General features: G+C 47.1%; 1 protein-coding gene across 6 annotated transcripts in view; it reads right to left on the bottom strand.

The window, feature by feature from the left end:
* Sfi1 (SFI1 centrin binding protein) overlaps window positions 1–21,077 on the bottom strand; it is a 59,320-nt gene that overhangs the window by 20,702 nt on the left and 17,541 nt on the right. For 4 of the 6 annotated variants that reach the window (XM_036200284.1, XM_036200279.1, XM_036200280.1 and 1 more), the window contains 9 exons: window positions 20,227–20,344; window positions 18,039–18,141; window positions 11,918–12,074; window positions 9,226–9,387; window positions 7,016–7,086; window positions 6,125–6,208; window positions 5,882–5,974; window positions 3,654–3,751; window positions 1,555–1,621 (listed from right to left, as the gene is read on the bottom strand). In XM_036200284.1, the coding sequence (XP_036056177.1) occupies window positions 1,555–1,621; window positions 3,654–3,751; window positions 5,882–5,974; window positions 6,125–6,208; window positions 7,016–7,086; window positions 9,226–9,387; window positions 11,918–12,074; window positions 18,039–18,141; window positions 20,227–20,344 (953 nt within the window). The remainder of the gene's footprint in view (window positions 1–1,554; window positions 1,622–3,653; window positions 3,752–5,881; window positions 5,975–6,124; window positions 6,209–7,015; window positions 7,087–9,225; window positions 9,388–11,917; window positions 12,075–18,038; window positions 18,142–20,226; window positions 20,345–21,077) is intronic. The other 2 variants (XM_036200285.1, XM_036200281.1) reach the window with 1 other exon arrangement.

Below are 21,077 nucleotides of genomic sequence, written 5' to 3'. Positions count from 1 at the left end.
TGTTTGTTGCTGTTGTTTGTAGCCCAGGCTGGTCATCTGAGAATGACCTTGAACTTCTGACCCTTCAGTCTCTACTGCCCAAGAGCTAGGATGGCAGGTATGAACCAGCACACCAGGCTCCTTTTTTAAAGGTTGTCTCACAATGCAGCCTGAGTTGGTCTGAACCTCACTATTCAAAGTGGCCTTGAACTTGGCAGCAGTCATGTACCTCTGCCTCTGGGGTGCTGGCATTACAGCTGTGTGCCACCACACCCAGCTTCCAGATAACCCCCAGAATCATTCTGATGGCAAAGACAGCTCATCCATGCAAAGGAATCAGCACTCACTGGTGAGCACTGTGCTGGGCTAAGACAGGCAGGCCAAGTGTGGTTGTGCACTCCTTTAAACCCCACACTCAGAAGGCAGAGGCAGGAGGATCTATGTGAGTCCAAGGCCAGCCTGGTCTTCACAGTGAGTTCCAGGACAGCCAGGGCTACGCAGAGAAACCCTGTCTCAGAAAGACAACAAAGAAAAGCAGCAGCAGCTACAGGCTAACGGGGTCCTGAGCTGCAGAGGACTACAGGTACAGCAAAGGGCAGAAGCCCACAGAACATTCAGGAATGACAAGGGGGCAGCTATGGAGGCAGAGATGGGCTAAGAAGCGTCTGTGCACCAAGTTCCCAATTCCCATTCACCCCACAACTGAGAAACTGGCCTAAACGTGTCAGTCGGACTGTGGCAGCCCATGATGGGGGAAGAAGGCTGAGGAAAAACAGAGGGAGTTTAGTTTAGTCCGTGTCATCCTCTTCCTCACTGCCTCGGATGGCTGAGCATGGGCACTCTGCATGCCAATGTCATCTGATGAACAACATCCTTATTAGAGTCAATCTCTATTAGCATCCTCCACCTAGGGCTAACGAGATGACCGCTGGCAAGAGCAATCCTGCCCTTTGAGGCTTGGTTCTTGGTACTCACATCAAGCAACTTAAAACCAGCTTGTTACTCCAGCCCTAAGAAATCTTCTGGCCTTGTGGTCACCTGCAAATGTCACACATGCTACACACACACACCACCACCACCACCACCACCACCAACACACACACACACACACACACACACACACACACACACACACACACATACCAAGTCTCCATTTAGCATCCCAGATACCCTGGCTGAAGGCTTAGGGAGCAGGGCCTAAGGCAAAGCTGGTGGTATGCAGTAGGCATGTCTTTCATGGGGCCAGGCAGGGCAGCACACTCGATAATCCCAGCACTTTGGGGAATAGCGGGGGGTTCAGAAAACAAATGGAAGTGAGTGGAGACCTGAAAGGCAGGGAAGAACCTTCCCAACAGTAAGTACCTGTGTCTCCAGCAATGAAGGAATGGGAGCTGTTCAAACTCCACCACCAGTGAGGGCTGGAGGAAACGCCTCCATGTTTGTATAGTCCCCTCCAAGCACAGCATCCCCCAAAGCAGAACCAGGTCTCCTGGCATATGCCTTTCCCAAACATCTTCCCAGAGCCAGTGAACCCACTAGCAGCAGCTGAGCGGCCCGCTTCAGTGTGCTCTGTACCTGCTGGCGTCTTCTCTTGTGCACATATTGTACCCACACCCTGACACACTTGCGGAGAACTGTCATCCTGGAACAAAACACACAAAAACCAAAGAACTGTGTGTTGGCACTGTCGGGTGTCAGGCTGTAAGACCGTACTGTTTTTAAGGCAGCTGCTTCTGGGTACAGTCACTTCCTCAGGGTTCAGAGCACCCCAGGGGCTCACTGCTTTCATCCCTGGAGAGGGGAGAGTGAAGAACTTGCTAACATGAAGCTATCGTCTCCTGATCCTGGCTCTGGCTGGCCTTAAACTTCAGCACTTTCCTGGAGTCTGTGCAGGCTGAGTTTGTGCAGGGCTTCAGCTGCACTAGGCAAGTGCCTATTATGGAGCTCCACTCCGCCCCTGGCAACTCACTGGGAACCTGGTTAGAGCACCAAGCACAGTGTGTCTAGGACTTAGGATAGGAAACCTCCCGGGGAACCCTAACTTCCTGGAGTCACAGCAAACTCTAAGGCTTATCTAGGACTCATGTAGTAACACTGAGTGTGATTATAACATGCTTGACTTTGTAAAGCAGGATTTAGAATACTGACACATCTTGACAACTCTGAGTTTTGTTTTTGTTTTTTTGGTCTTTTTAAATTTTATGTGTGTTTAAGTGTTTGCCTGCATGTATGTATGTATACCACGTGTGTCTGACACCCATAGAAAGCATTGGGTCCTCGGGACCTGGAGTTACAGATGGTTGTGAGCCACCATGTATGTGCATTCTGGGAACTGAACCTGGGTCCTCTGGAAAAGCAGCCAGTGCTCTTCAATACTGAGTCACCTCTCCAGCCCCAGTTAGGATTCTTAGTGACTCATTGAAACTATACTCTGGAGCTGGGGATATAGTTCTGTGGTAATATGCCAGCTTACCACGGGAAAAGCACTGGGCTGGATCCCCAGAACAATAAGTAAATAAATAATAAAAGCTCCCAACTTGACCAGCAACTGCGAGTTACCCTGACGACACTGGGAGGCAAGGAAGGAGAAGGAGTCAAGACGGCATTTAACACGATGAGTGTCTCTGGCAGCAGGCACGTCCAGGGCTGAGGAGCTGGAAGACAGCCTAGCAACGTTTATTTTCTTTTTTCATTTTCTTTCTATATATTTTTAATTTTTCTTCATAGATATTTACTTAAAAATAAATGTATTTTCTGGGCAGTGCTGGCATATTCCTTTAATCCCAGCACTCAGGAGGCAGAGGCTGGCAGATCTCTGAGTTTGAGGCCAGGCTGGTCTACAGAGCGAGTTCTAGGACAGCCAGGGCTACACAGAGAAACCCTGTCTTGAAAAACCAAAATAAGTAAATAAAGAGATGTCTGTAACAGGATGGCTTGCTCTAAACAATCGAGGACCTTCCCTATTTCCAGGAAGACCCAGCCCCAAACAGCATCCTAGCCTGACCTTTAACAGTAAAAATTTGCAGGGTCTTTTTAAAAATCTTTTGCTGCAGTGCAGGGGTTGAAACTTGCCTTGTCTATGCTAAGCAAGCACTTCTCACAGAGCTACATCGCCAGCCACAAAGGAGGAACACCAAAAGGCCTGCAGAATGGGGGCGGGGCGGTGATCAAAAAGGCACATAAGAATGGACAGGATCCAGTGTGAACTGCATATCCCACCTCCCTGCGACCTGCCCAAAGCAAACCACACTCACGAGCCATTACTTTACAGTGGGCCCTTCCCCAGGATAAGGCCCTTTGGTGTTTGGTTTGTTTGCTTGCTTGTTTATTTTCTGTGTGGTGTTCCAGGTGACAGTCCTGTGCGAGTGTCAGATAAGTATGGTTGTGATATGTGCACAAGAGAAAATGCAAGCAGAGATATACACAGGTCTCACTGTGCAGCCCTGGCTGTCCTAGAACTCACTCTGTAGCCCAGGCTGGTCTTGAACTCACAGAGATCCACTTGCCTCTGCTTCCCGAGTGCTAAGCTTCAGGCATGGTCCACACCTGGCAGAAAGGCTTTCTGAGTCTGAGAAGCTGGCTGAGGCCAGAGTTGTCACTTGCTCCTGGAAAACTCTCCGTCAAACTCTCCGGGTGTCCCTGGAGAGTCCAAGGCTGAGTCCATCAGCTCCTACCTGTAGTGGCTCCAGGCTGCATGCAGGGAGGGAGGCTGAACCCTCTCCTCCTTCTGCTCAATTCGAGTCTGCCAGAGGTTCCAGAACCTGCGAAGGAGCTGCGGAACGACAGGCAGAAAACAGGAGTCCCAGAGTGAGAAGTGGGCAGCTCACTCACAGTGCCGGCCTAGGGAGCCCTACCCCAGGCCAGTAGAAAAGGTGCTTCTGGTAGACAGACAGCCACATGAAAACAGAAGGTCTGGGTACCACAGAAGACTTTTTTTTGTGAGATGGTCTCACTATGCAGCCCAGGCTTAAACTCACGGTCCCCTTGGCACCAGCTCCTAAGTGCTACGACTACAGGCATTCTACTGTCCCACTCAGCAGACAATAGCATTTTTCAAAGTCATTTTAGAAATTAAAACTCTTTATATACTGGCACCTAGGAAGTTGCTGTCAAAGTGTTTAATTTCCATGTCTAAGCCTCTAGGTCTACTGTCTAGTTTATAAGAACTACACAGAATAAAGGAAAATTAAATGATATAGAAAATAACAATGAGCCAGGCATGGTGGCACACACTTTCAATTCCAGCCCTCAGGAGACAGGCAGGTGGATCTCTCTGAGTTCAAGGCCAGCCTGGTCTACAGAGTGAGTTCCAGGACAGCCAGGGCTACATAAAGAAACCCTGTCTCAAACAAACAACAGACGTATTGAGAATGAGGATTATAATAAAAACAGCTGGCCTGACCTCTTTCTTCAAAGAGCTAATGTCATTGTCAAGAAAAAGGGATACCTTATGCTAAGTGAAATAAGCCAGACACAAAAGAACAAATAGTTGCGATTCTCTTATGAAGTCTCCAAAACATCAAATTGATAGAGCCAAGAAGCAGCTGCCAACAGCTGGAGGGAAGAACAGTGGACCTGCTGTTTCATGGCTACAGTGCAAATCTGGCAGTGTTTTGGGAAGAGTCAGTGAAGTTCTGGCTGGCCTAGAACTTGCTATCAAGATAACAAAATTTTGTTACAGCAAGATGCTGAAGTGGGTGAAGACACTTGTCATGCCGGGTGGTGGTGGCGTACGCCTTTAATCCCAGTACTTGGAAGGCAGAGCCAGGAGGATCTCTGTGAGTTCGAGGCCAGCCTGGTCTAAAAAGCAAGATCCAGGACAGGCATCAAAACTACACAGAGAAACCTTGTCTCGAAAAAAAAAAAAACCCAAAAAATAAAAAAAATTAAAAATTAAAAAACTGGGGACTAGAGATGACTCAGCAGTTAAGTGCACTTGCTGATTTTTTTAGAAGACCAGAGTTTGGTTCCCAGCACTGACATCAGGTGGCTCACAACAGCCTGAAACTCTAGCTCCAGAGAATCCGAGATTTAAATCAGAAAGCCCAGAGTATGGCTCGGGAGGATGTTGCTCTAGATTAGGTGCTGAGGAGACACCACCACGGGAGCACAGCAGCAGGTTCTGTGATGGGGGGGTAAGGAGTGGGGGGGACGGAGACAGTTGTGAGTTACACAGAAAGACTGGCCTCAGACACACAAAGGAGTAACAACAAATGTGCCACACGAGCCCCAATCGAATCCTAATTCGAAAAGACATTTTGAGGGGCAATTGTGAAAATCTGAAAATGACCTAGATGGCGGTAGAATACTGCTGTTAATTTTGTTAGGGATTATAAAGATCTGTGGTATATAGAAAACTGCTTGTTTGGGGTTGATGCATACTGAAGTATTTAAATGTTTATAACTTACTTTGAAATTTTTGGGGAGAAAATCTGAAGCAAATATTAATGAATGTTGAGTCTCGGCAGTATATAGATCATTACACTAATTCTTTCTATTTTACTGTGTGCTTAATCATTAAAAGAAGAAGAAAAGAAACCTACACTCAAAAACAAACCATGAAGAAAGCCATTGCCCTTGGTAAATAAACACAGGACTCAGCAGGGTTTCTACTACCCAGGGTACCCTAGTCAGGGCGAAAAGCACATTATCATCTGAACCAAGTACTAATTTTCTTAGCAGACTGAAGTGGGGTAGATGAGTGGGGAGCCCTAAGAAAGGGTAAAACAAGTTTTTCTATAATCAGGTGGAGATTAACAAAGGAAATTGGCATTATTATTTTGGAGTCTAAAATCTAATGAAGTGCCATGCACAGTAGTACACACGTGTAACTCTAGGACTCAGTGAGTTCGAACTCCATCTGAGCTAACCACACAGCAAGAAGGGGTGGGGGTGCTCTCACCATGGTGTCACGAAGCTGGTGAGCAAGGTTCCTTCTTATTCGCCAGAGACGGGCCTGGGTCACATTGTCTTTGAAGGCTCGAAAGCAAGAACGCTGCCCACAGAAACAACACAGGGTTATTAGAAGCATCGGCGGCGTCTGGTGTGAATGAAGAAAGCAGCATCGGAGGCCAGGTTGTTCAGAGCCGCTCCATCTCCCTGGAGCTTCTCTACCTTGCACCTAAAAGAACCGAACCAAACCTACCGAGCTCTCAGCGACACGCCTCGACTCTGAACAGGAGACTGATTCCCCGTGACCCATGCCTTTAGTCCCAGACTTGAGAGCCACCTAAGAGTTAATGTGTATATTTATTTGCATAATTATAAATGTGGCTTGCCAGAATAAACTAGGATGAATCTGTGATGGTTGGTACTTATTATCACCTTGACAGAATCTGGACTCTTTGGGATCAGGCCTCTGGTCCTGCCTGTTGGGGACTGTTTCACTGAATTAACTTGAGTGTGAAGACCCACATCACTCCTGGCTGGGACCCAGGGAAGCTGAGTAATATAACCAGTTGTTTCAAGCTCTTGCTGCCTTGATCGACAGACTGCACCTTCAACGGTGTGTTTAAGTGAATTCTGTTCACCTCTGGGTTGCTTTTACTGCTATTTTATCACAGTAACACAAAGACACCATGACAGAATCCTTGGGACTACATCCCCAATTCTCTCATACATCTTACTGAAGCAAAGCACCAGAGTCAAGAGGTTGAACTGGGTTAGGGATTTCCATACTGTGTTCTGTGGAACACCAGAGGCTCCTAAAGTCTCTGAAGGTCAGCTCCTGAGGTGGGGCCAGCCCACAGAACGGGAACCAACTCTGCAGACCTTGATTCAGGCTTAGGATCAAGACTTCTGTCGGTGTTACACATTAGATCTCTGCCTCTCAAGAGGCCAGTCGTAAAAGCCCCAGGATCGGGGCCCCTCTGAGGAGCCTTTACAACTCCACATCCCTGACACCACCCATTTCTCTCTCAGTTTCAAGATTCGAACACAAACTATAGCTAACTCAGAGCTGGCTGCACTCAGGGCTAGTATGGGGCAGGAGTCCTGAGCGAATGCCTCCACGGCTGCCCTGGACCCTGGTCCTTACCAGGAGGTAGTGCTGGTGGTGGTGTTCCGCTGCTGCATGCTGGGCAGCCTCTTCTGCCTGTAGAAGCATGTCTGCCAAAAGTCCGTTAAGGCCTCCGGTCTAACAAGGCTTCTGGCCCACCACAATATGTATACTTCCTGTGAGCCACCTCAAGGGCATGCTCTCAGCATAACAGGCCTGCTGGGCAGGCTGATGAGCACCTCTGTCTCCTGGTGATCCAGGGAAGTACAGGGGAGTTCTATCAAAGAGCCGTGCCGTGCCTCTGTCCTCTGGATGGCCACCTGATGAAAGGCAGAGTCTGAGCTAACCTGCCCCCGAGTTCAAGAAGCATTTGGAACCATCACTGACAAGAGGAACTTGACAGCCTCGCGGTCCAGTCAGATGATTGAGCTGGGAGGCTCAGTTCTCCTCAGATCTTCTCTCACCTCACAATCCTCATGTGCTCAGCTAACAACCCATGAGCTCTGCTCTCGAACCTTCTCTCACGGCCTGCTTCTCTTCTGTCCAATCATCTGATTGTCCCTCACATGACCCCTCACAAGGCAGGTCTCTCCTCTAATCTAGGACCATCTTCCGTTTTAAAAATTTCACATTACATACATCTGTGTCTGTATACATGCATGTGCCATGGTGAAGGTCAGAGGACAACTTGCAGGACTCTGGTCCTTCCTTCTACCAAGTGGGTTCCAAGGCGCAAACTCAGGTCATGAGGTTTGGCAGCAGGCTAGCTCACTGGCCCTAAAACGTCTTTTCTAAAGCACAAATTCAAGTGCACTGATTCTTATGTAAACTCCTGAAGCCCTCCTGCCATCAAGATAAGGAGCAAATCCCTGAGTGTGGCACACAGGGCTCTATGGGAGGTCTCCAGACCATGCTGACCCTCCCATGAGCCATATTCACCATGAGACAGGGTTTTTCTGTGTAACCCTGGCTGTCTTAGAACTCATTCTGTAGACCATGTTGGCCTCCAACTCAGAGATCCACCTGCCTCTGCCTCCCCAGTGCTGGGATTGAAGGCCTAAGACACTACCGCTGGGCACCTTTTACTTTAAAAAACAAAAACAAATAAGTCTGAGATAGGGTCTGGATTGGCAGTCAGGCTGGTCTTATATTTAAGGCCCTTCTGCCTCACTGTTTTTGAGTGCTGGGCACATAGGCATGGCTTAGGTATAAGCCTTTAGGAGCTCTATCACACCACACTGTCAAGACCAGTTTTCTTATCTGTTTTCCCACTGGACAAGGAGCCTTGTGAGTCTTTGGTTTCACTCAGGTGCTGGTTAGTTTTTCTGTAAGTCTGACCGAGCCAGAATCATTTGGGAAAAGGAACTCAACTGAGAAAGTGCCCCTATCAGATTGGCCTGTATCAAGTCCATGGGGCGCATTCTTGACTAATGACTGATGTGGTAGGGCCCAGTCTACTGTGAGTAGTGCCAATACTAGGTAGATGGTCCAAGGTTGTTTAAGAAGCAGGCTGAGGCCAGGCAGTGGTGGCACAGGCCTTTAATCCCAGCACTCGGGAGGCAGAGCCAGGTGGATCTCTGTGAGTTCGAGGCCAGCCTGGTCTACAGAGTGAGATTCAGGACAGGTTCCAAAACTACACAGAGAAACCCTGTCGAAAGAAAAAAAGAAAGGAAGGAAGGAAGGAAGGAAGGAAGGAAGGGAAAGAGAGAAAGAAAGAAAGAAAGAAAGAAAGAAAGAAAGAAAGAGAGAAAGAAAGAGAGAGAGAGAGAGAGAAAGAAAGAGAGAAAAAGAAAAAGAAGCAGAAGAAGCAGAAGCAGAAGAAGAAGAAGAAGAAGAAGAAGGAGAAGGAGAAGGAGAAGGAGAAGGAGAAGAAGAAGAAGAAAAAGCAGCAGCAGCAGCAGCAGCAGCAGCAGGCAGCTGAGCAAGCCTTGGAGAGCAAACCAGTGAGCAGTGATCCTCTGCTTCAGTTCCTGCCTTGAGTTCCCAGCCCAAATTCTCTTCCTGATGGAGTGTAAGCTGTCAGGTGAAACAAAGCCTTTCCTTTCCAAGTTGCTCTTGGTCATAATATTTATCAGAAACCTACCCAAAACACCAAATACAAGAACTTAAGCTGGATTCATCGTGAATCAAGACTTGCGTGGACAAATGTAAGGATGGGTATCTGAGGTATCCAGATCCTCACACTGTGGACATCCTGGTGGGGGTTGGCTGGGAGGGCGGGGTGATGAACAGGATAGTACAAAGGATACAGTGCTTCCAGTGTGCAAAGACCCTCCGGAGGGCCATCTTCTTGGCCAGCTTCTCCACCAAGGCCTGGTGGGCAGACAAGCTCTGCCTCCACTCCCAGGCCCATTGCCAGTCACAGAAACGTATCTGGAGCACAGTGACACGGTGGAATTGTACAGCCATCTCTGCAACAGAGGAATAATTCTCGGGTACTGCTACCTGCAGCAGGGAGCGGGCACAGAGGTTGGACCCTGCTACTGGCAGAGAGCAGGGACTCAAGGGCACTCCCAAGGAGAAAGGATCCTTACTAAAGGTTTTAGGTGGACAGTGTAACTCAGTGAGAAAGTACGTGCTTTATCATGTGAGGCTCCTTCGGTCCAACACCAAACACCTCAACACAAAAGAGTCGTCTAGACACTAGAAGGTCACTGGACCTCTAGAATTACTTTTTTCTCCAAGAAAAATGGTCTGTGTGTTTAGAGAAGCATGATGGATAAATTATTGCCAACTTCACATATCTGGGAAGAAGAGGGAACTGGTTGACTATCTCGATCAAATTGGACTGTGGCATGTCTCTGAGGCCACTGGTGTTTTGTTTTGTTTTTTAACTAGTAACTGGTTGATACAGGAGGGCCCAGTCCATTGTGAGCAGTGCCATCCCTGAGCAGGTGGGCCTGGGCCTTATAAGACAGGTAACTGAGTAAGACAGCAGGAAGGAGGTAGGCCAGTAAGCCGCACTCCTCCATGGTCTCTGCTTAGTTACAGCCTCCAGGTTCCTGCCTTGACTTCCCTCAATAATATAGACTGTAAACTACACCAAATAAACACTTTCTTTTACCAAGGTGGTTTGGTCAGAGTTTAACCACAGCAACAGACACCAACCAATAAGAGAAGAACATGCAACAGAATATTTTCTCCCCAAGGGCTGAGGCTTCTAGTTAGCTGCTGACATGCAAGAATGATAACAGACACTTTCAAAGACACTGTTTGATTTTTGCCTCTACTCGGAGGGTTCCTGGATAGGACCAGTCTCCAAGTACACAGCGCAGCACTCCAGTGATCACGTGATCATGCTGGCAAAGGACCTCCTGAGCTTTCAGGCATGCTGACCCTAGCTGCCAGATAGACAGCTTTCCAACACTAATTAGCTGATGGCTGGGAAACTGAGACCTCCAAAGTAGGCTGAGGCATGTGATTAAAGATCATCATGCTAAACAGCCTAAAAGCCTTTGCTTTCCAGCCTTGGACAACTGTAGAGTTGGTCTACCACCACTATACTCCAACAGACAGGGAATGCTGCCAAGCCAATGCTGGTAGCCTAGGAGGTAAATGGGAGTCACTTGGACGAGAGTCTGAGAGCCTAACCGACGGTCTGGTCCAGTGTTTGATCCACTTCTGTGTAAACTTAATAAGCTTGCTTACAAAAAGCATCAGTGATCATGCTCCTAGGGTGACCTACACCAGCAGGCTGTTCTCAGTGACAGGGTCCTGGGGAGGAGGAGCCAGGAGATGAGAAGACAGAGAAGACAGGAGCACTGTGGTCAGGAGGTCTTGCATAAGCAGGTCTTATGCCAAGCGCCTTCCTGGTTTTAGAAGGGAAAGCCTTGGGCCAATCTAGTCCTCAACACTAGGGGTTATTAACTCTGAAACTTTTGGGGAAACTAAACCCAAAGTGCCAAATTTTCCACGGAATCTGTGATATGTTCATTTCTTCTTTCCTTTTCACTTAACAACATCCCAAGAGATTTCAATATCAAAAATTATATGCATTTGCTCAAAAAGCCCAACCAAATACAAACCCATCTGTCTCATCTTTGCTTTGTGCGCTCCCCTGCCTCAGTCCCCTACTCCTGAATGTAGGCCTGCTCACGCTCACCTCCACCCACTCCTGAACTGACTGTGAAGTGACTCTCTAGCTGAGGTACTCTTCAACGGGAGACACTGATGAACAGGAGCCTCGCTCGGAGTCTCGAATCTCGCTCTCAGCGCCATTTCTAGGGACATCAGCACAGCAGCCAGGTTCAGTAGGGCTGGGCTGACACTCGGGGTGGCTGGCTCTGGGCTGAACTGGGACTATTTGGGGAGCCTCATCACTGGCTAAGCCAGGAAGTCTTCTCTGAAGCACCAGTTCTCCTATGTCATTCTGGGCTTTGCCCTCTCAGAGCCCTGGGGCTCTTTTGCCTTAAGGTGGCCTTCTCATCCTCTTCACCATGTCACCACACCACCTGACACTGCCCATCCTCCGTCTCCTCTACCTGTATGTCCCTTTTCCTGTACCATCCCATGAAGTCTGGGAAAGTGACTGGCACAGGGTTTGACAGAGGGAAAGAAGATAAATAAATACTATATTAATAAGACAAAAAAGGCAAGTTATTCTAAAAATGCAAATAATGATTAAAACTAGCATTCTTGATAAAGCTGAAATACAATGTAAAAACAAGCACAATAAACTGTAGATATCATCATACCCATCACAATATAGACAGGCCCATTTGAAATATAAAAAGTAATCAATACATTAAGACTCTTTGAATAGAAGTTAGGCATATTAGTAGAAGCCAAAAGGAAATCAATGAGAACCAAGATGATATACTATCCGACTACATTTCTTGTCCTCAAAACTGTGGTGTAATGCCTTCTGTTTCCTCTGCATGGAGGAGCGATGGGAAGAGGGGTCGGAGCAGGCCAGGCTCGGGAGCCCAGCTTCCCACTCACCATTCTGCCATCTCTTTGCCCTGCGGATGTGGAGGTACTGAAGCCAAGCCTTCAAAGATCTCTGCTTCTGCCAGCGCTGATGGTGTCGAACAGCGCTGACCACCTTCCATCTTTCCCGATGGCTATTTAGGAGCTGTTCTTGCCATCGTGACCAAGCCTGAAAAGACCAGATTGGGAATTCAATGTTATTCTTGGCCACACAGTGAGTTTGAGGCCAGCCTGGGCTACATGAGATCCTGCCTCAAACAAAACAAAACAAACTTTTGGATGGGGGAAAGAAATTACAAATGAAAAAATAAAGGGAAGTTGTAAAAAGTAATTTGCAGCCAGGTGAGGATAGTGCACACCTTTAATCCCAGCACTTGGGAAGAAGAAGCAAATGGATCTCTTAAGTTCAAGGCCAGGCTGGTGAGTTCCAAGACAGAGTGAGTTCCATAACAACCAGGGCTATATAGAGAAACCCAATCTTGGGGGTGGGAGGGAGAAGAAATTTGCAAGTACATGATGGAGTTCAGCATAAGCTTTTGAGCTCAGCTACACTGGTGGATTAACTGAGGGAAGACATGGAGTTGTTCCTGTATGTACAAGGGATGAAGCAGAGATAACACGCTAGGGGAGCGTCAAAGGAAGAGGAGCAAATGGAAAGAAGAAGACCGATGTCAACAGCTGTTCTGTTTTAAATTTCTACGACAGCTCCAGGCAACCACAGATAATAAGAACTTTGTCTTACAAAAGGAATGACGGGGTGGAGCAGAGAGGTGTCTCCCAACCACTGGGAACCACAGCTCCAGGGGATCTGGCGCCCCCTTCTGGCTTCTGTGAGCAGCCACACACATATGTACGTGTACATACACATACACACACACACACACACACACACACACACACACACACACACATATATATAAAGAAATAATTCTTTTAAAAAGGCAGTTGAGAATTTTCTGCAGGCTGTACCAGGTAACGCTGCCTGTCCCTGCTCTAGCCAAACTGGCCAAGCTCCCGCCAAAGGTCACCCTTACTATGGCTACACGCCGTTTTCTCTTGCCTTCTTAAGTGTATCACTGGCAATTTGTCCCTCTCTTATACATTCACCTTTCACTTTCTACTAGGTTTGAGAAACCTGTGGACAAATGTATTATATTTCTCCCATCCTATTTTTGTTCTTTTTGTGTTTTGTTTTGTTTTGAGACAGGGTTTCCCTTTGTAGTTTTGGTGCCTGTCCTGGATCTCGCTCTGTAGACCAGGCTGGCCTCGAACTCACCGAGATCCACCTGGCTCTGCCTCCTGAGCGCTGGGATTAATGGAGTGTGCCACCACCACCCGGCTTGTTTTGTTTTGTTTTAAGGCAGGGTTTCTCTGTGTAGTCCTGACTGTCCTGTAACTTGCTCTGTGGACCAGGTTCCCACAAACTCAGAGATCCACCTGCCTCTGCCTCCTGAGGGCAGGAATTAAAGGTGTGCGCCCCCACTGTCTGGCTTTTTTTTTTTTTTTTTTTTTTGGCTAAAACAAAAATTTTTAAATGCCCTTTATAGCCGGGCATTGGTGGCACACACCTTTTTTTTTTTTTTTTTTTTTAATTTATTTATTATGCATACAGTGCTCTACCTGCATCCCTACAGGCCGGAAAAGGGCACCAGATTTCATTACAGATGGTTGTGAACCATCATGTGGCTGCTGGGAATTGAACTCAGGTCCTCTGGAAGAACAGCCAGTGCTCTTAACCTCTGAGCCATCTCTCCAGCCCCATGTGGTGCACACCTTTAATCCCAGCACTCGGGAGGCAAAGCTAGGCAGATCTCTGTGAGTTTGAGGCCAGATTGGTCTATAGAGTGAGACCCAGGACAGGCACCAAACTACATAGAGAAATTCTGTCTTGGAAAAAAAAAAAAATGCCCTTCACAGGCTGGAGAGATGGCTCATAACTATCTGTAATGGGATCTGACTTCCTTTTCTGGTGTGTATGAAGACAGTGCATATATATATATATATATAAAAAATAAATAATTATTTTTAAAAATGCCCTTCAGGATGTGACAATCAAAAATGTGACTTTGTATTGGGCTCTACATCGGACACAAAAATAGCAATGTATAGCTTTGTTTTATTTATTTATTTATTTATTTATTCATTCATTCATTCATTTATTTATTTATGGTTTTTCAAGGCAGGGTTTCTCAGTATAATTTTGCGTCTTTCCTGGAACTCACTTGGTAGACCAGGCTGGCCTCGAACTCACAGAGAGACACCTGGCTCTGTCTCCCGAGTGCTGGGACTAAAGGCATACGCCACCATCGCCCGGCCGGTTTTATTATTTTTTTTTTCCATTTCTTGTTAAAAGTTTCGTGTGTGTACACACAGGCGCCCTCACAGGCCAGAAGCATTGGATTCCCTGGAGCTAAAGTTACAGGAGGCTGAATCGCCTGACGTGGATGCTGGGAATGTAACTCAGTCCTCTGTAAGAGCACACTTGCTCTGAACAGTGAGCCATCTCTCCAGCTCCGCTTTCTTTTTTGTTTTTTCTTTCTTTCTTTCTTTTTTTTTTTGAGCTGAGGATTGAACCCAGGGCCTTGCACTTGCCATACAAGCGCTCTACTACTGAGCTAAATCCCCAACCCCCCTTATCTTTCTTTTTGAAGCAGGATCTCACTAGGTAGCTCTGGCTGTCTGACCTAAAATATGGTTTTAATATGAACTGTATGTTATATATTGTCATATCAACATGAAAGGCATTGGAATTAACAACATTGTGGCTATAGAAAAGAAAGCACCCCCTCCCTCCCCTTTAATCTACAATGGAAGTACATCGAAGTGTATGGAGGGTGAACACACATTCCATCCATAATTGTCAAGTGAAGGCTCAAATTACTCAGGGTCTAAGAATCTGAGCTTGCTTTACCCAGCGGGGTGGCATAAGGGGATTTGCCCACTGGTGTGGTTACCAGGTGTTTGAAAGGGTCTACACTTGGCTGTGCGGTGTGCTTTGATCTGGGGGGGGGGGGGGGTCTTTTGCCCTGCCCCTTGGCATTGTTATAAAAAGGCCTTTTGAATAAATGGAGAGGGCCATAGGGTTTTGACCCAGGTCCTCCAGAAGCTATGCTATGTTTCTCTTTTTCTTCTCGTCTCCATCCTTCGTTCTACCTAATATTTTCTTATTCCTCTCTCCTCCTCAGAGGAACCCTTGAGAAGGTGGGAGCTGGCCTCCCACAGGCCAGAACAACTAACTAAAAACAAGGCAGGCCCAGTGCTCAGGCCTGTGATTGCAGTACGCAGGCGCTAGAAGCAAGAGGCCCAGGAGCTGGAGGCCAGGAGGGGACATGAGACACTGTCCAAGAACAGAAAAGAGCATCAAGAGAACTGTATTTATTCTTAAACTGCGTATGGGAGCTCCTGCTTGTAACCTCAGGACTTGGGAGGCTGAGGCAGGAGGGTCAGGAGTTTGAGGCCAGCATAGTCTTCTTCATAATACCCTGAATTTAAGTGGGAGTGCATGCCCCTAATCCCAGCATTTAGGAGGCAAAGGCAGGCAGATCTCAGCGAGTTCGAGGCCAGCCTGGTCTACAGAGCAAGATCCAGGACAGCCAGGGATACACAGAGAAACTCTGTCTCAAAAATAAATAAATAAATAAATAAAAATAAAATAAAGAGCCTGGATTTTTATTATTTTTTAATTTTATTGTTTTTAATTAAATATGTGGCACGTGTGTCTGTTGTGTGGATATATGCATGTGTGTGCAGGTGTCTGAAAGCCAAAGAAGTTGGATCCCCTGGAGCTGGAGTTTCAGATGGTTGTGAGCCACCTGATAGGGGTGCTGGGAATTGAACTCTGGTCCAGGCCTCCTCCCCCCTTTTCCTGAATATTTAAAAAGGAATAAAAATATATTTGCATAGTTATTAAAACATGAAGAATGGCTGGGCATGGTGTTTCACACCTTTAATCCAGCACTCAGGAGGCAGAGTCAGGTGGGTTCCTGTGAATCAGAGGCCAACCTGGTCTGTGCAGTGAGTTCCAGGACAGCCAGGGCTACATAGTGAGACCCTGTCTCACAAAAACAAAAACAAGGGGCTGGAGAGATAGCTCAGAGGTTAAGAGCACTGAGTGTTCTTCCAGAGGTCCTGAGTTCAATTCCCAGCAACCACATGGTGGCTCACAACCATCTGTAATGAGATCTGGCGCCCTCTTCTGTATACATAAGAAATACATAAATCTTTAAAAAACAAAAAACCAAAAAAACAAAGCCCCATGAAGCACACAGGTTAAAGAGGGTAAAGTGTTTTTGTTTTTTTTCCCTGGATTCGGTATTTGCAGACACAACCCCCAAAGCAAAGGTTTACCCTTCAGCACACTGTGCCATGCAGCTGACACCAGCCCTCTCCTTCCCAAGTAAAGATGGCCATTTTGTGACTTCTCCCCAGCAGGCTTTCTTGAAAGCACTCCCATGTGCTCACTGAAACTGCTTATCAATCTATCAACCATTTCCATGTGGCTCAGCCCAAAGGTCGTCTGTCCTCACCCTGCCTGACCCGGCAGAATGGCATCTGGCGTGGCAGAGGGCACCTTCTCTGCTGGGTCCCTGTCCCAGCCTCTCCTGTCACTCACTCACTTCACCATTTGCTTACTCCTCAACTCATATGCCATCCTCCTCCACGAACTCCCACGGTCGAGTCCTGCCTGAGCCTCCCTCAGCAGCTCAGATGCTCTGTGGACTCAGGATCAGGCTGAGCATCCCAAGTCAAGAGCACAGCCTCCCCCAACCCTTCCCTACAGGCCTCTTCTCCCTCAGAGGGCCCATGTCAGTGAAGGGCAGCTCCACTGTGGCAGCTACTCAGCCAAAGACAGAGGTCACCACTGAATTCCTTTTCTGAAGAAATATGTCGTCTCTCCATTAGCAAATTCTATTAGTCACTTTCAAACTAGCAGAACCCTGAGTCTGGAGAGATGCTCAGTGGTTAAGAGATCCGCCTGTTCTCTTAGAGGACTCATGTTTGAGTCCCAGAACCCACACAGCAGCTCACAACCATCTGTAACTCTAGTTCCAGGGATTCAATACTCTCTTCTGACCTCTATGGACATCAGACACACACGGTGCACATATATACACACATTCAGGAAAAAAAACTTACATATGTATAATGAAATGAGTAAATCATAAACACACACAAACACATACTCCAACTACCATCTTGCCAAAATCTCACTTGGAATTTTCTTTCTTTCTTCTTCATCCTCTGTTTTTTTGTTTTTGTTTGTTTGTTTTGTTTTGTTTTTCAAGACAGGATTTCTCTGTGCAGCCCGGCTGTCCTAGAACTCACTCTGTAGATGGGACTGGCCTCAAACTCAGAGATCCACCCACCTCTGCCTCCCGAGTACTGGGATGTATGTGTAAGTGTATGTCTGTGTGCAGGTATATGCACCTGAGTCCAGGTACCTGAGGAGGTCAAAAGGTATCAGATGCCCTGGAGCTGGAGTTATAGGTAGTTGCAAGCTGCCTAATGTGGGTTCTGGGAACAAAACTTAGGTCCCCTGCAACAGAGTATGTACTCTTGGCAACTAAATCATCTTTTCAGTTTTCAAACAGTTGATTTCATTTTATGTACATGGGTATGTGTCTGTATGTATGCCAAGTGTGTGCAGATAGCCTATATTCACACAGAGTGATGAGCATGGTCCTAGCACTTGGAAGGCAGAGGCAAGATGATTAGAAGATCAAGATCATCCTCTACTCCATAGCTAGTTCAAGGCCAGCCGAGAATACATGAGACCCTAATTCAAAAACCAAACACCCTGTGAGGGCAAAGCAGAAGGGTTTTCTCTTCAGTCTTGGTTTCTACCTGCACTATTTTCCATTTGCTGTAGAAAAACACTAATGAGGAGATGAGAACATATTTTAAACCGTTTCTAACCAATGAGGTGAACTCGGCCCTGCACGGGAATCTTGTGGAGAGCAGGTACACATTCTTAACAGCAGTGCCCATCTGCTGAAGCCTCATCTCCTGCACTGCTCTCTCGCCCCACCTCCCCAGGTGCCCAGGCTGCCCTCCCAACAAGCAGCAGCAGTGAGAAGTCTTCCTGCTAATTATAGTCCTGGGACACCCAAACCTGAGTATACACCCGACAGACCTGCAGCTGGAGGTTCCGGGCCCTGTGCTTCTCAGCCACTGTGTGGAGAGCGCGGTCTGCGTGGGCTTGTGCTAGCCGCCTCCTCCACCTGCTCCACCAGAAACTGAAAGAGCAAATCAAAGATGGAGTCAGTTGGGAGTGGGGACAGAAAAGAGAAGGACCGTTAGGGCTGTGCTTCTGAACTTTAGCCCGGGTCTCTCTTCCTCACTGTGCCACCTCTGCTAGACCCACGGCTGCAAAGAAAAGCAAAAATCAAGAGCAGCCCAAGGCTGAAGAGACTAAATGAGCTTGCCATCAAGTCTGACGATCCGAGTTCGATCCCTGGGGCCCACTTCCACAAGCTGTCTCTGATCTCCACAAGCATCATCTCTTTCTCACACACTAACTAAAGCATAATTTTAAGAAGATGATGGGCCACAAGCTAATGTCAGATCCAGCCTTAGGCACTATAAATTAGCATCCATGTATTCGTTTGTTTGCAGTACTGAAGATGAACTCAGAGCCGTGTGCACGCCAGGCAAGCTCTCTACCAACTGAGCACCAGCCCCAACCCTTCAGCACTATAGACACGCTCTAGTGCTCTGAGCTACACAATTTAGTTTTCAAAAATGGGAGTTAACTACTCCCATTTCATGAGAAAATCTGGAAAGAAAAAAAGTGGCTTTCAGGTTTCCAGTCTTGCAGGGCTGTCTCCTTCCTTTCCTCCTGTTGCAGCCACACCTTCATCTTAGTCTCCTTACTATTTCCTCTGTGTAGCTCTGGCTGTCCTGGATCTCTGTAGACCAGGCTGGCCTTGAACTCACAGAGATCCACCTGCCTCTGCCTCCTTTCCGGGATTGAAGGCATGTGCCACCAGCCAGGTCAAGCTACCTGAATCATTTAAGGCTGAGGAGATGGCTCTGGTGGTAGGGTGCTTGCTGTGGAATCCTGAGAACCTGAGTTTGGATCTCTAGCACCCACATAAAACCCAGGCTCAGTGACAAGCACCTGTAATCTCCATGCTACAGGGACAGAGTCAAGAAGGTTCCCTGGAAGCTCAGTGGCTGCCAGCAAACCAAGCTGAATTGGTGAGTTCCAGGATCACTGAGGGAGCCTGTCTTAAAAAGTAAGGTAGAGCCTAGCATGGTGGTGAACTTGGGAGGCAGAGGCAGGAGGATTTTTATGAGTTTGAGGCCAATCATTATTAAAGGGCCGTATCTCAAAAAAAAAAAAAAAAAAAAAAGAAGAAGAAGAAGAAGAAGGAGGAGGAGGAGGAGGAGGAGAAAAGAAAAGAAAAGGAGGAGGTGGTGCACTTCTTTAATTCCAGCATTCGGAAGGCAGAGGAAAGCAGATCTCTGACTTTGAGGACAGCGTGTTCTACATGGCGAGTTCCAACACAACCAGGGCTTCTTCACATTATATGAAATACTCTACATTAAATACTTTCCATTAAATGAAATATTTTACACTATGACACATACACAGCCCCACCTAGTGATACAGACCTATAACCCCAACTATTTGGCTGAGTCACAAGGGTCAAAGGCCTAGTACTAGCTTCTGCTACAGAGAGAATTCAAGGCCAGACTACTCAAAATAGAAAGTAAATGGCCATGGCTCAGTAGTGGAGTATCTATACCATGTGAATGACCCTAAGCTCACTCCCCTGTACCACCCTGTCCTAGTCAGGGTTTCTATTGCTGTGATGAAACACCATGACCAAAAGCAACATGGGGAAGAAAGGTTTATTTGTCTTACACTTCCACATCATAGTCCATCACTGAAAGCATTCAGGACAGGAACTCAAGCAGGGCAGGAACCTGGAGGCAGGAGCTGATGCAGAGGCCATGGAGGGGTGCTGCTTACTGGCTTGCTCATCAATCACTACTTAGGGAAGTCCCTGTCTGCAGCCAATTTTATGGAGGCTCTTTCTCACTGAGGTTCCCTCCTTTCAGATAAAACTAGCCAGCTCATACCCCACACCACCAAAAATTCTACACACAGTTACCATAGGCTTAGGACACTGTAAGCACTTAGTTACAATTCATCATGATTATATGAACATTCAATATTATAGCTGGATGTTATCAAGGGGTATTTATAGGTGTCAACTGTGTTCTAAGCACTGTGGTGAGATGTGTTATTAAAGCCTCATCCCAATGCTGAGCTAACATAGTGACTGCTGACATGTGTTGCCCCATACACTTACCATAAGACACTCCTCCGCCTAAATTCTACAGCAGTGGACTGCATGTGATGTTTGGTCCTACGGGCAACCATGTATATCAACCAGGACTTCCAGGCTTGGCGCATCTTCTGCTTTGTATCTAGAGACATCAAAGAGATCATTTTTAAAGGGTAGACACTGGAAGGGAGAAATGGCTCAGCAGTTAAGAGCATCTACTGCTCTGGCCCAGGTCCAGTTTAGTTCCTAGCATCCACACTGGGCAGTTCACAGCCTCCTGGGACTCCAGCTCCAGGATGGATTGCAGGGGATCTGATGCATTTCTTCTGGCCTCTGCAGGCACCTGCACATTTCTACACACTGACATACACACATAAACATAATTTAAAATAAAACCAGGGGGGAAAAAAAGGATGCAGTCTCAAAAACAAAAGAAACAAAAAATAAAAACTAAAAACAAAAAACCAGGTAGAGCGGGCCAGTGAGACCACTCAGTGGTTAAGGGTGCCTGCTGGCAAGCATGGTGACCTAAGCATAATTCCTGGAGCTCACACAAAAGGAGAACTGGCTCCTGCCGGCTGTCTTCTGACCTCCCAGGAGCACCATAGTGTACAGGAACCACACACATTTAAACAAACAAACAAATGTAAGCAAACATTTAAAGGATGGGATACATTATTTCAGGTTGGGATACCAGCTCAAGGGTTTCCTGTACTTGGGAATGCCTGTGTCTCTTCTCCAGCCTCCAAGCTCCCTCTTCTGGAAACACTGTGTAGTGTTACAAATTAAAAAAAGAACTGAGACTGCACAGGTGACAAGCGATGCCCGACACCAGCACGTAAAGGACACTTAACGTGGCAGGCAGGCAGGCAGGC

The sequence above is a fragment of the Onychomys torridus genome, chromosome 10 (assembly GCF_903995425.1).
Source record: "Onychomys torridus chromosome 10, mOncTor1.1, whole genome shotgun sequence".
Taxonomy (NCBI): Eukaryota; Metazoa; Chordata; class Mammalia; order Rodentia; family Cricetidae; genus Onychomys; species Onychomys torridus.
Note: the sequence above shows the minus strand (reverse complement) of the source record. Positions and strands in the feature narration are given on the sequence as shown.